Genomic DNA, 16,610 nt, shown 5'->3' with positions numbered 1-16,610 from the left:
ATAAACATAATCCAACATGGAGCAATCTTCATCTTCACCTGCAACTAGCAACGCTATAAGAGGGGGCTGAGCAAAGCGATAACATAGCCAAACAACGGTTTGCTAGGAAGGGTGACAAAGGTTAGAGGTTCATGACAATTTGGGAGGCTTGAAGAGCAAGTGATAGGTACCACAGCATGGCGATAGAACGAAGCAACTAGCATAGCAATGATAGTAATGAGATCCAAGGTGATGGTCATCTTGCCTGGAATCCCGCTAGGAAGAAGAACGAGTCCATGAAGAAGATGAAGCCACGAAAGACGAACGAATCCTCACGATCGCAACGACACGGGAACTATCGAGAAGAAGCACACAACATGGTAAACACACCACACATGAACAAGGCATGATGCTCAACCAAGTATGATGCATGACAAGGCTACATGAAGCTACTCATGACAAGAGATGATGCATACAAGAACAACACATCAAAGCAAGTTTAAATGAGGCCGGAAACAACCTATAACAATTCCGGTAAGTCCTCATATGCAAATTTCGAAATTGGTCCAGATCTGAATAAACCTTATGTTCAAGTTGTTAAACAGCAAGTTAAGATGCACCAAGATGATCTACACGAAATTCTAGTCAAGTTACATATAAAGTTCATTAGATTCGGAGCTACGGCCTAGAAGATATGAGCAAAACAAGTTAAACATGGCATTGATGCAAAATGCATTCAAACATGAAGCAAACACATTCAAGGCATGGATCCAACAAGGTAATATGAAACTATATGCAAAACTAAGAAAGTTTCATATAGAGCATGCTCACAACGGAGCAACGGGGCAACACATACACTCCAAACAACATATAGCAACAATCTGTCCAAAACAGCAACTAGACATCTTGCAAGCATCAGAATAATATGCTAGAGCACCTTAACATGAAAACAAATGACATGGGCATGATTTACAGGTAAAGCATTACAAAACATGAACAATGAACTACCTCCAGAAATCAATAGAACATGCTCAAAGGACATGGCAAGATTGCAAATAATAACAGTTTCACAGACACCAGAAATCACAGGACATGGCAGAAGTAACATCAGGTTGCAAAGTTTAGAGCTATCAACAACATGCTACAGGAACATATCATGGCAACCAAAGCCATGGAATGAATCTACTAATTGCATAGAACAAAAGTCCCTTACTGATCACGAGCCAAAAAGGTACAGACGATATGATGGCACCAATGTAAACATAGCAAGTTTTATTAACAGCCTCAGACTTGAAGAAAATAACAGGACATGGCAGAAACAACGATAAGTAGGCATGTTGGTGAGCTTGAACCACTCCCCCACAGAGCATTACATGACATGGCAAGCTAACGAACAGTAAGAAGGCATTATTATGAAGCTAAGAATGGCAATGGCATAGTCATAGGGTACATGGATCATTAGTAACAACCATGGCAAAATTGATTAACATGTAAATAATCTGCCAGGAACATTTTATAGCAAAAGTAGAGCAAGATTAAGACATGCTAGAGCACTCCATAATTTCAAACATGGGAATGGATGGATAGAGCATAACATGTGTAACAAAACATCCTTAGTGAACATCTCCAGGTTATGCATAGAACTCATGGTGGCAGCATGGTTATATGGCAACAAAATATAACAGACTCGGACTTCGCAGAAATAACTAAGTCACAGAAATCAGCAACATTACGGAGGCTGCTTTGCATGCTTTTGCTAGTCACCACAGAGATCCTAAAAATACAAGACTAGCACCACTGTAAAGATGGCAGGATGTAGTTTAAAACACATGTAGAGCTCATGCTCATAGGATCCACACACAAATTGCAATGAAAAAGACAAATCATCAAGTTCTGTAAACAGACAGCAGTTAACAGCATATAGCACTCTTGCAACGATGATTAGGGCACCAAAATGACCTCAAACAAGCATGGCACAATGGAGGAAAATGAAGAGCATCTCATGACGGACATTTCTATATATTAGACGCACAAAACGGAGCAATATGCAAGGAGTTATGATGCGATGAATAGTGCACCCGAATACAAAATCTCAAGGACTTGGCCGTTTTATGAAAAAAACAGAGCAAGCGCAACATAACTACTCTACGCACGAGCGAGGGGTAGCGGTCATCTCACCATGGGCTGAGGCCCAGCACGTGGAGAGGAGAAGGCCTGGGCCGGAGGGAGCGGGCCAGCTGGGCCTGGGGGTGCAGCAGGCCGGGGCTGGGCCGGACGCGGGGCCCACGCCGACGTCACGCGCGGTGAACGCTGCTGCGGATCGGGGCTCCTCCCGATCGTCCATGGCAGCGCCGGCGACGGAGCTCGATGGAGGCGGCGGAGGAGGACCGGGGCTGACCGGGGAGGGTGGATCTGGCCGGACCCGGTCAGATCCGGTGAGGTTGGATCCATTTCCGGCGGCGGCAGGATCGGGCGGCGACGGGGAGCTCCGGGCGGCGGCGGCGGTTCCCTGCGGTGCAGATAGGGTGAGGGAGAGAGCCGGAGGAGGAGAAGGGAGAAGGGGGCGACGGCGACTAGCCTTAGGGTCAGCGACGGCAGAGCTCCGGCGGGGTCCGATCGCCGGAGACGGGCGGCGAGGAGCTGATGGCGGGGCGCTGGATCGAGGGGCTCCTCCCCTCGAGCGGTTGCGGGAGCGGGGATCCAGGCGGCGGGGTGCGCGTGGGCTCGTCCGGGCCCGAGCGGGCGCGATCTGGGCCTCGGGCGGGCCACGGCGAAGTGGGGCGCGGGGAGGCGCGTGGCGCCCCAGGGTTGGATGCGGTTGACGGCGCGGATGATGTGGCGGCGGCGCTGGGTGGTGTTGGCGGCGACAAATGGCGGCGAGGGAGAGGGCCGGCGGGGAAAACGAGGAAGGAGTGGCGGCTGGCTGCGGGAATCGAGGAGGGGGTAGGTAGGAGGCCAAAAATGGAGAGGGGGTGTATAAATAGGGAAGGTTAGGGTTAGAGGGGGGTTTCGGAGCCTCCGATCGCGATCCGACGGATCCGATCGAGAGAGGGGGTTAGGCAGGCCTAGTGGGCTGTGTGGAGGGGTTTCGGCTGAGGAGAGAGGGAAGAAATGCAGCCCGGCAAAAGTTTCCGGAGAACGAAACGTCCGACGATTAAACCGGCAAAGGTGCCGCTACGGATGAGGGTTGGGCTATCAAATGGACTCCGAATGCGATGAAATTTGGCAGGCGGCCTACCTACACTATAATAAGACCGCACGCCAACTTTCATCCTATTCCGAGAACATTTTCCGGCCACTTATAAAATAATATTTCGGAGGTGCCGCGGGCGCGTGCGAGTGTGGTTGGGCTTAGAACGGACAACGGAGAGAACCGGGGGAACCCGAACGGATGCAAGTTTTGAAAAACATGAAAATGCAATGCAGATGATGACATGGCAAAATGCAACACGCAAGCAAATGACATGGCAACGACGGCGAATAAATGGAAGACATGTGGCGCATCGGATCCGGGGCGTTACACCGGGCCAGGCCCGGCCGGACGCCAGCGACGGCGGCAAGGAGAGAGGGGGGGCTCGGGGAGGAGGCCCTGGAGGCGCGACCGGTCGCCCGCGGGGGAGACGCGGTCGCGAGAGGAGAGCCATGGTGATTTACAAAATAAAAAAAATACAGTATAGGGTACCTAAATATATCTAAACCATAACCACTGCCAAGAAGCATAACACATTTTGCTAGCTCATCTAATATGAAGTGATAGCTAGCTCCTGCAACTAAATATCACCATTGATGTAGGTCAGAGTAATCCAGAAGAAACCTAAAATAACGAGTATAATATTTTCCTTCCCTGATAACCCAAAGTCAGATAATAGATGCCAAACTAAGTAGGTTTCAAAATTGCAACATGAAATTCAGTATTAATATGTTAATATCAAGGATTATTCATGTGAAACCGGGTGCTTGACTTTGAGTTGGTAGCGTTCCCGTTACTCGCTCGAATTTTTTTTTTCTTGAAAGGTTTTAATTGTTACATGATTTCTTTACCACCTTGTATTCATTCGATAGTTTGCGCTTTATTTGTAAAGCGAGATGAAAGTCTGTTTCAAGAACTTTCATGTGAAGCACCAAGTCAACGACTATCTAACTTTTCTCATGTAGCATGTCATTGCAGATATATTGCCGTTGAACTAGCTTCTATCTGGAAATGGACAAATCTGAAATAGATTTTGCTATAGAAAACAAAATCTCTAAGGTATGTAGGTTAACCTGTTGTTGGTATGTACACTGTACACAATTGATGGCCTTTACCCAAATAATGGAATGCACAAATTAGAAGTATTTTTATATCCTTTGTGCAGGTGGGATCGGGATAGCGCTAGAGAAATGATGTACATGGTGGCTGAGAGGGAGGGGTCAAAAGAATATGTCCACATTTCTAACTACGTGGTGCACACATAATAGTATGAGGGAATGGCATGTGTCATCTATAACACGCGCTCTTTGTTTGAACATTCAACTGGGAGCAATTCCATCTGATTTGGCAACGAGCATTGCAGCAATACATGCTACGTCTTAGAAACTACTAAAAAAATGTAATATATCTGTGCATTCTACCCTGCCTAGAGTTTTGCTTATTTTGGCCCTTCCGTACATTTCAGAATTCATGCAAGAAAATGCTATATTGAGCGAAGATACTGCCTAGAAAGCCTGATGTTAAGAAAGAAGATATTAAGAAAACTTTGTAGTAGTTGTTGTTGTCATGGTGAGGCGTGCATGCATTCACCACATGGGGACTGGACGCCCCCAACAACCACTTGGGTGGCTGTGCCACCCCGCTCGGAGAGGGGTTTTGGATTTGGGGTGTTGTAGGTCTATATGATTTCAATGGTAGCAGTGGCGAGGGTCTAAATGCTGAGAGGTGATAAGTGGTGGTGAAGGAGGTGACTTGTATTTCCTATTAGATGTTATTGGACATGAGATTTGGGATATAAGTGGATATTTGGCAACCATTTTCATGCAACATGGGTACGAGTGGAAGAACACTTTTTTTGAATCGACATATGTTGCCCTTGAGGAATGAGTACATAATTATGTGTGTTCTTTTGTGGTACATATGTTGTGCTTGACGAATGAGCACACAAAGCAATCAATTGCAATATGTGTGTTCTTTTGCTCCGTGGCAACGCACGGGCAATCAACTAGTCTTTCTAGTTAGGGGATGCTCCTTTAGACTAGCCACAATGGATAGTAACATAGACTAGTAACATGGGCATGTTACTAGTCTATGTTACTACCTCTACAGTGGGGAGTAACATATATGTGGTAACATGCAACACTTCATTTATTAGGCTATAGACACATCTTGCCTTGATATGTGTGATGTGACAGTAATTAGCTATGTTATCACATGTCTCTCTTTCTTCATTAATTACATGCCACATCATCTATTTTGCCTAGATAGGTGTGATGTTACCACCTATGTTACTCCCATTATGGGTAGTCTTATACTACATCATGTTTTAGAATGCGGTGATACCTGGCTGGTTGGGCGACAACCAATTACAGGAAAATCCTTCCGTGACTACAGCAGCTGGACAAAATACAGGTGAAACGTTGGCATTTGGTAGTACTTGAGATACACAAATGTCTGAACCTGAACTCATACTACAGGTTTGGGATGCTCCTCGGCTTCTTCAGCTTGCAACTCTGACTTCTAGCTTTTCTAGTAACCAGACCAAGTTAATTTATCAGATTCAGACGATTGTTAGACACAACCATTCGTCCCACCGCACAGATGTAAAACTCCATAGCATGCAAAATGATGAACAGAGAGATTTCTGACATTTTTTTTTTCAAAGCAGAAGATAGAACATATACTCCATGGACAACTTAAACAGCGAACACTAATTCTATTACGAAGCACTAGACAGTAATCGACTAAGCCTTCTTGGGGGACTTGGCGGCCTTGTTGGGCGACTTGGGCTCCTTCTCAGTAGTCTTCTTGGGGAGCAGCACGGGGTTGATGTTGGGCAGCACGCCGCCGTGCGCGATGGTGACGCCGGCGAGCAGCTTGCCGAGCTCCTGGTCGTTCCGGATGGCGAGCAGCAGGTGGCGCGGGATGATGCGGGACTTCTTGTTGTCCCTGGCGGCGTTCCCGGCAAGCTCGAGCAGCTCGGCGGCGAGGTACTCGAGGACGGAGGCGAGGTAGACGGGGGCGCCCATGCCGACGCGCTGCGCGTAGCGGCCCTTCTTGAGGAAGCGGCCGATGCGGCCGACGGGGAACTGCAGCCCGGCCTTGACAGACCGCGCCACCGCCTTCTTCCTGGGGCCGCCGCCAAGCTTGCGCCCCACCACGTACTTCTTCACCTTGGAGACGGCGCCGGTGGCCGAGGCGTCCATGGCGACTAGAGGGATTTGAGATTTGGCGCGGTGGGGGATTTGAGAAGGCGGGAGAGTGTGCTGGTGCGGAGAGATTTGGCGATGGGGATTTGAGATTTGAGGCCAACTCCACCGCGCGACCTCATCGTGTCCGCGCGCGTCTGTTCAGGGTAAAACGGACGAACCAGACGGCCCAGCGCGCGGGCGCGAACGGACTTTTGTCTGTTTTGTGTCCACTTTTGAACCATCTCCGGTCCAAGTTTGCGCCGCTTTTGGGGTGAAATGGACATCACGCGGACGCGCGGGCCGTCTGCGCGTGTCGTCCCCTAGCCCGCCCGTCGGTGACACAGGGGCGCCTTTTTCTATCCAACCCCCTCCCTCCCTCCGGCCGCACGCCCTCCAATCTTCTCCATTCTTCCCTCACCGCCGCCGCTGCTGCCATTGTAGCTGTCCAGCTCGGACGCGCGCTCGCCCAGCCCCTTCCCCTCCCTCGGCGCCCCCGAGGTACCCAACCACGGCCACCTGTTTTGCGCACCCGCCGGCCGGATTTGGGGCGGATCCGGTCGGTCTTGAGCTCGCCCGGCCGTGGAAGGCCGCGCCACGCCATGGACTGGCCGGGCACCGAGCCGGAAGACCATGGCAGGGCCGCAAGGCCACATGCAGGCAGTGGCTCCTCTTCTAGCCGCTCGGATCTACACCGTCGGTGGTTCGCCGGCAGATACAGGAATGGTGGTCGGCCGGGCTCGGTGCTAGCCCAGAAGCTCGTCGGCGCACCGTTGCCGCTCATTAAGTGCGACGACTGCGTAAAGAAGGTCGTGCGCCGCGTGTCTACAACGTCGGAACATCCCGGATGGGTGTTCATCAAGTGCTTAAACGATGGGGTATGTGCTCCTTTTAGCTTCGGTTTGTGCTCTAGATTTGACTAGTTGTGCTAACTTCAAATTTTGTTATGTAGAATGGATGCAAGTTTTGGTATTGGGAAGAGGAGTATATCGATATATTGATAGAGCGCAATTTAGTAGATGTTCGTGCACTTTTAGCTAGCATAGAGGCTGTAGATGAGACAAGTGCACTTGTTGCTAGATTAGAGGGTAGACACGAGACTGGATGCGATGAAGCAACGTCTACTTCATTAGACTCGAAGAAGAAAGAAACACGCAAGATGGAGGCGGCTCCTCCGCAGATCAACAATGAATGCATCGAGAAGGCACTAATCCAACTTACAGGAGCAGTTATGGAAGTTGGATATCTTCTAAAATGTATTCTTGTTGTTCTTGCTTTCTTTGGTCTTGCTTTTCTAGTCAAAATTTGGTGATGTATTCTCACATACCAAGAATGAATGATGAAAAAAAGTTTAAGGACTTGCAAAGAAAAAGTACGCGGACAGGATGCGGCCGGGATGCGTCCGCGCGCTGGGCGCACGGCCACCGCATCCCAGGACACGCCCGGACACGACCCCATTGCCCTACCCAAACGGACGTCCATTTGGGGTCGCGCGGTGGTGTTGGCCTGAGTGTTGTGTTGGACGACGGGTTTGGGCAGACTATTTAAACGGTGCGGGAAGGGGATAGTGTGGGCCCGTGGATCCACGACCACAGGCAATGGACGGTCAGATGGGTGGCGAATGGACGGCAGCGATGCGAAAACTACATTGTGCCTTCCTATCATTCAGTCCATATTTTTGTCAACAGAAGAAATAAATGGAAGGACCTCGGAAATTGGATCGGCTCTCAACATCTTCTTTTTTAAAGCCATAAAAAAGATTGGGTCAGGGGAGCATTATTTGGATACAATGTTTTTCACTAGGAATCTTTTCTCATGAAAAAAATTGGGTCAAGGAATGAAACCATAAAGTTATAAATTGGTTACGTAGAAAAATCCTACGATAAGGTTAACTGGGATTTCTTGTTAAAGTGCCATTCTTCATAATGGCACTGTCAGTGTGAAGTTAAATAACACCTCAGGGCCTTACTTCTAGAGCCACAAAGGTGTGAGGCAAGGAGACCCGGTGTCCCCTTTCTTGTTCAACATTGATGTTGAATGCTTATGTAAGATGGTGTTGCAGGCTCAGAAAAATGGCTTAATTGATGGGCTGGCCTCGGATTTGGTGGATAAGGGAGTGGTTATTCTGCAATACGCAGATGACACAATACTTTGCATTGAACATAACCCTGAAAAAGCACTCAATTTGAAGTTGTTGCTTTATATGTTCGAACTCATGTCTGGATTGAAGATTAATTTCCAGAAAAGCGAAATTCTTAGTGTTGGAGGAGATGATAATATTCTGAAAGAATATGCTGATATTTTTGGTTGTCAAATCGGGCATTTCCCGATGAAATATCTTGGGGTCCCTGTTAGTTATTCGTCCGTGAAAGATGTGGACTGGGACTATCTTGAGGCTAAATTTGTCAAAAGATTCGAGTCTGGGCTGGGAAGTTATGCCTCTTCGGGGGGCAGGTTGACTTTATTAAATGCTAATATTTCCAGCATTGCTTACTATTATATGTCCATGTTCCTTTTGTCTAAAATCATTATAGAAAGGCTGGATAAACACAGAAGGAGATTCTTCTCGCAAGTAACTAAAAACAGAAAACAATACTACCTGGTTAGATGGTCCAAGATTTGTAGATCCAAAGAAAAAGGGGGACTCGGGGTTGTTGGGGATATAACTATTAGTATGACCCGCCCAGGAGGTGCCGGGTTATACTTATGACGACTCATGAAGCCCAAGACGACTCCTGGAGATGGCGGGTTAGTTAAGGGCCCAAGGCCCAAAGGGCGACTTAAGGCCTGTAGAGATAAACCGCCATATGTGTGTAACTTGTATTATAAGGCAGGAATAGAGAGAAACCGAGCCGGACACTGTTTATGAGCCGGCCGGGACTCTATGAGCCGCTGGGTGTCAACCTCTGTATATAAAGGGACGACCCGGTGGCAGTTCAGGGCAAGGAACATCAAATCGAGAACTAGGTCAAGCGGATTCGCTCCCTGGTTATCGAGACATAAGCAATCTCACTCAAAACTGGATCGTTAGGCTTTTACCTTCACCGTAAGGGGCTGAACCAGTATAAACCCCGTGTCCTTTGTCCCGATTAACCCCTTCTTGCTTCCTAGTTGCGATGGCTCCACGACTAAGTCCTTCGCTAGGACATCTGCCGTGACAATTCCACAACAGTTGACGCCCACCATGGGGCCCGCGCACGGTGGTGTTGAGTTCTTGAAGGGCTCTATCTCAAGGATCGAGAAGTTTGCAATTTACGGATGGAGGAGAACTGGCATGGAGCAACAGTCTCTGGCAGGGCCGCAACCGGGTTAATGAAGTTCACTGGTCAAACTTTGAATCTGGCAGTGCATTGTTTTTGAGTTCAAGATATGTCAACCGCTGTTTGCCTGAGCGGACGATCGAATTACAAAGTCGCCGAGGACGGTGTTTTTTCGCTGCGGCCTGTTTTGCTGGCACGTCAAGTTCGGATCTATCAAGTCAGAACTATCAAGTCGTGCGTCCTCGAATTGTCCTAGGGTTCCGTTTTTCTTCAACTGGATTGCTGATCCTACCAGCGGCCATACGTTACTGCAGTATTAACCAAGGCAAGGATGAACTTGCCTACTCAAGTCCCAAGACGATCCAGCGTTGTTAGCAAAATATTTGCCTTTTGGTGAAATGGTGGTGGAAGCTTGAGATGAACAAGGGGCTATGGCAAGATATTATCAAAGCCAAGTACTTTGACAGGGACACGGTAGCCTCGATTAAGGGGTAAATTACTGATTCCCCCTGGTGGAAGGCCATTATGAAAGTGAAGGATTTATATATGGCCGGTAGAAAAGTGGTCGTCCAGTCTGGTGACATAGCTAGGCTATGTACAGATCCAGTTGGCGACCAAGCTCCATTTGTTGTGCAATTCCCTTAACTCTTTGCTATTTGCAACTATCCTAATTGTGTTGCGAAAGATTGTTTGGAGGCTGACTCTGTTTCCTTCTTCCGAAGGAGACTGAATTATGAGCTTAATGAGCAATGGCAAAAAATGGTTTTGACGGTTAAAAAGCTTTGTGTGTCTACAGAGAGTGATAGTATCAAGTGGGGGCTGGGTTCTAAACCCTACTTCAGAACCAAAGCGCTATATTCCTATCTGGAAAAAAGCATTTCTGGATGCGATTACCGATGGATATGGAAAGCTCGCATCCCTTTGAAAATTCAAATCTTCTTGTGGCAGTTATCGCAAGATGCGGTGCTGACCAGAGACGTGATGAAACGTCGTGGGCGGAAAGGGGAACCCAAGTGTTCGTTTTGTGGGGAGAGGGAAACTTCCCAGCATCTCTTTTTACTTGTCCTGTTGCCAGGATTACCTGGAGAGTGGTGGGGTGCATGTTTGGCACTGAATTGTGCCCTGACAACTTGTGGCAGGCATATGTTTGGTGTTATGCGTTTTTCCTTGGTGGCGATACATTTTATACAGCTGGCATTGCGGCTATGTGCTGGGCTATATGGACCTGCCGTAACCGAGTTACTTTTGAGCATATCCCTCTCAGAACCCCATTTGAATGCATCTTTTCTGCATGTGCACTTCTTTGTTACTGGGCAGGTATGATGGAGCAGGAGGATGCGGCGAACCTGAGGGCTGGAGGAGCTTTGTTGAAGGACAACGCGTCTCGCATGATGAGGATCTGCGCGGCGGCACACCAGGATGGGGGAGCATGCTGAAGGGGAGAGAACCTGTTGCGTCATGCTTTATTGCTTTGGTTAGATACCTCCTGCGTGAGGATGTTGGGGGCATGTTGCTCTGGTGTGAACAGTGGTTTCGTAGTGGTCAGCCTTTTGAAACTTTGAGCTAGATGTTTGGGGTCTTGGATTTATGGTGTCGTCGGGTTTTCGCCCCATGGTGAGTAATCTCGATGGCGAGTGCTCATGGTGGGTTTCCCGGGCTCCCGGCGATGCTTGAACCCGCTTTCCTCTTTGCCGTCTTATTTTCTGGACACAGTTGTATTTCTGTTATGTCGTAGTAATGGAAAAGGGTTACGCCCGGTTCAAAAAAAAATTGGTTATGTAAACCCAAATCCATATGACATGCCAGGTATATATTGGAAATTTCCACTTTTGTTTTGTATGGGCGTAATATTATTATAAATTTTCTCTCCCTTGAATTTTGTTGTAAAAAACGTTTGAAACACTAAGAGCTAGTTTGTAGATTTCCAAATTTATGTTTCTTGGGATTACATAAGCCTTTTCTATCTGGAATGGCTTTTCAAATAACGTGTAACAGGAACACGCCTGCTTGCAATTAACATGCTGGAAATTCACTACGATGGCAACACAAATATTGTGACGTCACGGCAAGTGTCTTCCGCAGCTGCGAACCCTTCAAATGTCATCCGTACTTTAGGCTTGAATTTCTCGTAACATTATGGTGTACAAGATGAACACTAAACGGAAATAAAAAGCTGGAATAAGCACCTTCATGCACAATAAACTATGTATATGAAAATCTTTGTGATCCATTGTCTTACCAGAAAATCCAAATACATAAGATAAGGCATCGTTACCAAAAGCTTGTTTTGGATTGGAACCCTGAGCTGCCCGGCCAAAAACTTGGAATGGGCATGGTTGGGTATGTGTTCGGATGGACACTAAAATTGCATGTCTTTCCCTCAAAATCACTATTACAACAAAGTATTTTTAACTATGACTCTAGTCACACAAATTTCATGTCATATACTTCCTCCGTTCCAAAATAGACGACTCAATTTTGTACTAACTTTACTACAAAGTTAGTATAAAGTTGGGTCATCTATTTTGAAACAAAGGGAGTAACTTTGTATTTATGGAGTAATTATTGGTCAAATGCATGTTTTAACGAAACAAAATACGCCTTACTTTTAGGAATGAAGGGAATATGCATCTATCATAGAAAACTAATTTGCATGCTGCTCGCATCCTAGGAAGCTACTACCCGTCTTTGTGGTGAAGGGGCGTGGCTCTGTGGAAGGCAGGAAGAAGAGGCAATGCACCTTAGGTGCTGCCGATGTATTGCTCAATGTATGTATAGCACAGGAACACTAGTATAGTACAGCACAAGGCGCGATCGTGGAGATCATGCATGCAGCAGGACGTGCACGAGGGAGAGGGGAGAGAGTTGACTGCGTATCTGTTAAAAGCGGCAATGGATTATGTTGGTTGTGCTTCTTTAGGTTCTCTGTTCGGTGTTCATCCAGCTGAGTCAGGTGCTCCAGCATCGCTTTTGAGTGCAGCGCTCTCTCCCGCCAGAGCCTCGCCGGGAATTTTTGTTAGATAAGACCACTTACGCTTTCATATTGACAAAAGGACCACCCGTGATCCGTATTGACAGAAAAAACCACCTCCACCGTGACGGCAGGTCCGGCAACCAACACGCCGCCACAAGCGGCGGCGGCAAGACCTGCCGCCACAGTGCAGGGCGGCAGCTCCGCTGCAACATATTTCATATGCGGGCTGCAGCTGAAAACGGAATTGAGAGAGGAGGCGCCGCCAGTCCCTATGGCGGCAGCTCATTTTTATTGTTGCATTCTGGGTGCTCAGACGACATGCTAGCAGTAATGCATGCCAGTACAAGTTCTACATGGCACATATCCGGGCTACGTCCATTATAAATGGCCTTGAGCTCCTGCACCGCATGCCTCGATCTCATTCATCTGCATGGTTGTTGTTTTGTGGGTGTTTCTAGTGTTGGCTGCACGTACATTGGCAATGTCCAAAGAGAGAGAGGAAGCACGTATGGCTGCATGCATTGCAGTGCGGTGCGGTGCAGGCCGGGGCAGCATGAATGAGAGGGGGCACAGTCGCAGCAGTAAAAAGGAGCTGCCGTCGTAGGGAGTGGCGGCAGGGGCCGCCTCCTCTCTCCATTCCGTTTCCAGCTGCCGTCGCATATGAAATTCTGTTGCAGCTGAGCTGCCGCCGTGTGCTGTGGTGGCAGGTCTTGCCGCCGCCGGCCATGGCGGCAAGTGTCACATGTCGGCTGCCAGACCTGCCGCCACGGCCGACGTGGTCTTTTCTGTCAATACAAACTGCAAGTGGTCTTTTCTGTTAATACGAAAGCGTTGGTGGTCTTATCTGATGAAAATTCTATCATGACTGTAACAGGCAAGAGCAGCAACACGCAAGGCCAAGAGGTGAGTGGGGCTGAAGCGTCAGTGAGTAGTGGCTAGAGCTGTGTAGTGTTAGCAGTTCGAGCGTGTGTGTGGTGAGTGCGTGTGTATCGGGAGGCTGAAATTATATGTATGGCTTGATGGGTGACTGTAGCGGCATCAAGAAACTGAATTAAGAATTGGAGAGAGAGGAAGCTGACCTTCCCTCACCTACCCCTTCCTGCAATCCGTCTCCTCCCTCTTCCTCCTCCCCAGATCCTCCTTTCTCTTCGACCCCCAATTCTCTCCAGCGCCCTAGGCTAGATCGAGGCCCGTTACAACTTGGTATCAGAGGTCCAGCGTCCTGGAGAATCCCCACCGCAAGCCCCGTTATCTCACCAACCAAGCTCAACAAGCGATGGCGATGGAGGAGCAGTTGGCGGCGCTCGCAAAGGCCATCGCCGACGGGCAGGCGACCAACGAGACCCGTCTGGAGGCGATTCAGCAGTCCCTTGAGCTGTGACGCCCAGCAGTCACCCACATCCAGAACCAAGTCGACGAACTGCGCTCGCAAGTAGGGCGCATCGTGCTCCATCCAGCGCTCGTGACGCCCCCGGATCCGATCCCGGTGCGCGACGCGGTGGTGGATCTGACGCTCCACGGCAAACAAGGCGACCCGGAGCACCACGGGCCCGATGGCCGCGGCAAGATCGATGACACCGGAGGCCCGGCATACGGGGTAGTCACTACCCAGATGCCCCCTTCGGTCAAGGGTACGTCCCAATCTGATCTGCGTCTGGCTACAGTCGAATCAATTCCTGCAGTTCGCGAGTTCGATACACGCACACAACACCTTGCCCCTGCTAATTGGTCTCTGCCCAAGCTAGATTTTCCCTCTTTCGATGGAGACAACCCTCAATTTTGGAAAACCCGGTGTGAGAAGTACTTCGATGTGTACCGGGTGCAAGCAGACCTCTGGGTAAGGGTAGCTACGTTGCATTTCACGGGCAACGCAGCAAGATAGTTGCAATTGCATGAGGCTAAGAGTAAACACATGTCGTGGGAGGAGCTTTGCTCCGCGCTGTGCGGCAAATTTGGCCGCAAGCAATATCAGGCGTATCTACGCCAGTTTCGCACCCTTCGCCAGAGAGGGACAGTTCTGTTGGGGAACGTAGTAATTTTAAAAAAATTCCTACGCACACGCAAGATCATGGTGATGCATAGCAACGAGAGGGGAGAGTGTTGTCCACGTACCCTCGTAGACCGAAAGCGGAAGCGTTATCACAACGCGGTTGATGTAGTCGTACGTCTTCACGACCCGACCGATCAAGTACCGAACGCACGGCACCTCCGAGTTCAACACACGTTCAGCTCGATGACGTCCCTCGAACTCCGATCCAGCCGAGTGTTGAGGGAGAGTTTCGTCAGCACGACGGCGTGGTGACGATGATGATGTTCTACCGACGCAGGGCTACGCCTAAGCTCCGCAACGATATTATCGAGGTGTAATATGGTGGAGGGGGGCACCGCACACGGCTAAAATATCGTATATCAATGGTGTGTCCATGGGGTGCCCCCTGCCCCCGTATATAAAGGAGCAAGGGGGAGGCCGCCGACCTAGGGAGGAGAGGCGCGCCAGGAGGGGAGTCCTACTCCCGGTGGGAGTAGGACTCCTCCTTTCCTTGTTGGAATAGGAGAAGGGAAGGGAGAAGGAGAAAGAAGGAAGGGGGCGCCCCCCCTCCCTAGTCCAATTCGGACTAGTCCATGGGGAGGGGTGCGGCCACCCTTTGGGGCCTTTCTCTCCTTTCCCGTATGGCCCATTAAGGCCCAATACGAATTCCCGTAACTCTCCGGTACTCCGAAAAATACCTGAATCACTCGAAACCTTTCCGAAGTCCGAATATAGTCGTCCAATATATCGATCTTTACGTCTCGGCCATTTCGAGACTCCTCGTCATGTCCCCGATCTCATCCGGGACTCCGAACTCCTTCGGTACATCAAAACTCATAAACTCATAATAAAACTGTCATCGTAACGTTAAGCGTGCGGACCCTACGGGTTCGAGAACTATGTAGACATGACTGAGACACCTCTCCGGTCAATAACCAATAGCGGAACCTGGATGCTCATATTGGTTCCCACATATTCTACGAAGATCTTTATCGGTCAGACCGCATAACAACATACGTTGTTCCCTTTGTCATCGGTATGTTACTTGCCCGAGATTCGATCGTCGGTATCTCGATACCTAGTTCAATCTCATTACCGGCAAGTCTCTTTACTCGTTCCGTAATACATCATCCCGCAACTAACTCATTAGTCACAATGCTTGCAAGGCTTATAGTGATGTGCATTACTGAGTGGGCCCAGAGATACCTCTCCGACAATCGGAGTGACAAATCCTAATCTCGAAATACGCCAACCCAACAAGTACCTTTGGAGACACCTGTAGAGCACCTTTATAATCACCCATTTACGTTGTGACGTTTGGTAGCACACAAAGTGTTCCTCCGGTAAACGGGAGTTGCATAATCTCATAGTCATAGGAACATGTATAAGTCATGAAGAAAGCAATAGCAACATACTAAACGATCGGGTGCTAAGCTAACGAAATGGGTCAAGTCAATCACGTCATTCTCCTAATGAGGTGATCCCGTTAATCAAATGACAACTCATGTCTATGGCTAGGAAACATAACCATCTTTGATTAACGAGCTAGTCAAGTAGAGGCATACTAGTGACACACTGTTTGTCTATGTATTCACACATGTATTATGTTTCCGGTTAATACAATTCTAGCATGAATAATAAACATTTATCATGATATAAGGAAATAAATAATACTTTATTATTGCCTCTAGGGCATATTTCCTTCAAGTTCATGCTTATATGACGCAATTTGAGGAAGTTATGCATCAACTCCTTGCACACAATTCGTCATTTGATTCTGTCTTCTTTACAACACAGTTCCTGGAAGGTCTTAAGCATGAAATTCGTGTGGGTGTTATGTTGCATCAACCCAAGGATTTGGACTCTGCGTTTTCCCTTGCTGCATTACATGATGAGCTGGTGGAGGCGCTTCCTCGGCGGGAATTCAGGCGACAGGAAGGGCCGGCTATTCGCCAGTAAGCACGGCCACTGCTCGCGTTGGGCGCTCCGG

The 16,610-nt window shown here is 48.7% G+C and overlaps 1 protein-coding gene across 1 annotated transcript; it reads right to left on the bottom strand.

The window, feature by feature from the left end:
* Positions 1-5,761: 5,761 nt before the first annotated feature.
* On the bottom strand, positions 5,762-6,500 carry LOC123124718 (probable histone H2A.5). Its single transcript, XM_044545289.1, has one exon. It carries the CDS (start codon positions 6,373-6,375, stop codon positions 5,914-5,916), a length of 462 nt encoding a protein of 153 aa, XP_044401224.1. The 5' UTR covers positions 6,376-6,500; the 3' UTR covers positions 5,762-5,913.
* Positions 6,501-16,610: the final 10,110 nt, after the last annotated feature.

The sequence above is a fragment of the Triticum aestivum genome, chromosome 5D (assembly GCF_018294505.1).
Source record: "Triticum aestivum cultivar Chinese Spring chromosome 5D, IWGSC CS RefSeq v2.1, whole genome shotgun sequence".
Taxonomy (NCBI): Eukaryota; Viridiplantae; Streptophyta; class Magnoliopsida; order Poales; family Poaceae; genus Triticum; species Triticum aestivum.
The sequence above is the reverse complement of the archived record's forward strand: the minus strand, read 5'-3'. Positions and strand labels throughout refer to the sequence as shown.

What these genes read in the sequence shown, in the direction of transcription:
- LOC123124718 (XM_044545289.1), bottom strand. Translation starts at nt 6,375, where the DNA reads ATGGACGCCTCGGCCACCGGCGCCGTCTCCAAGGTGAAGAAGTACGTG.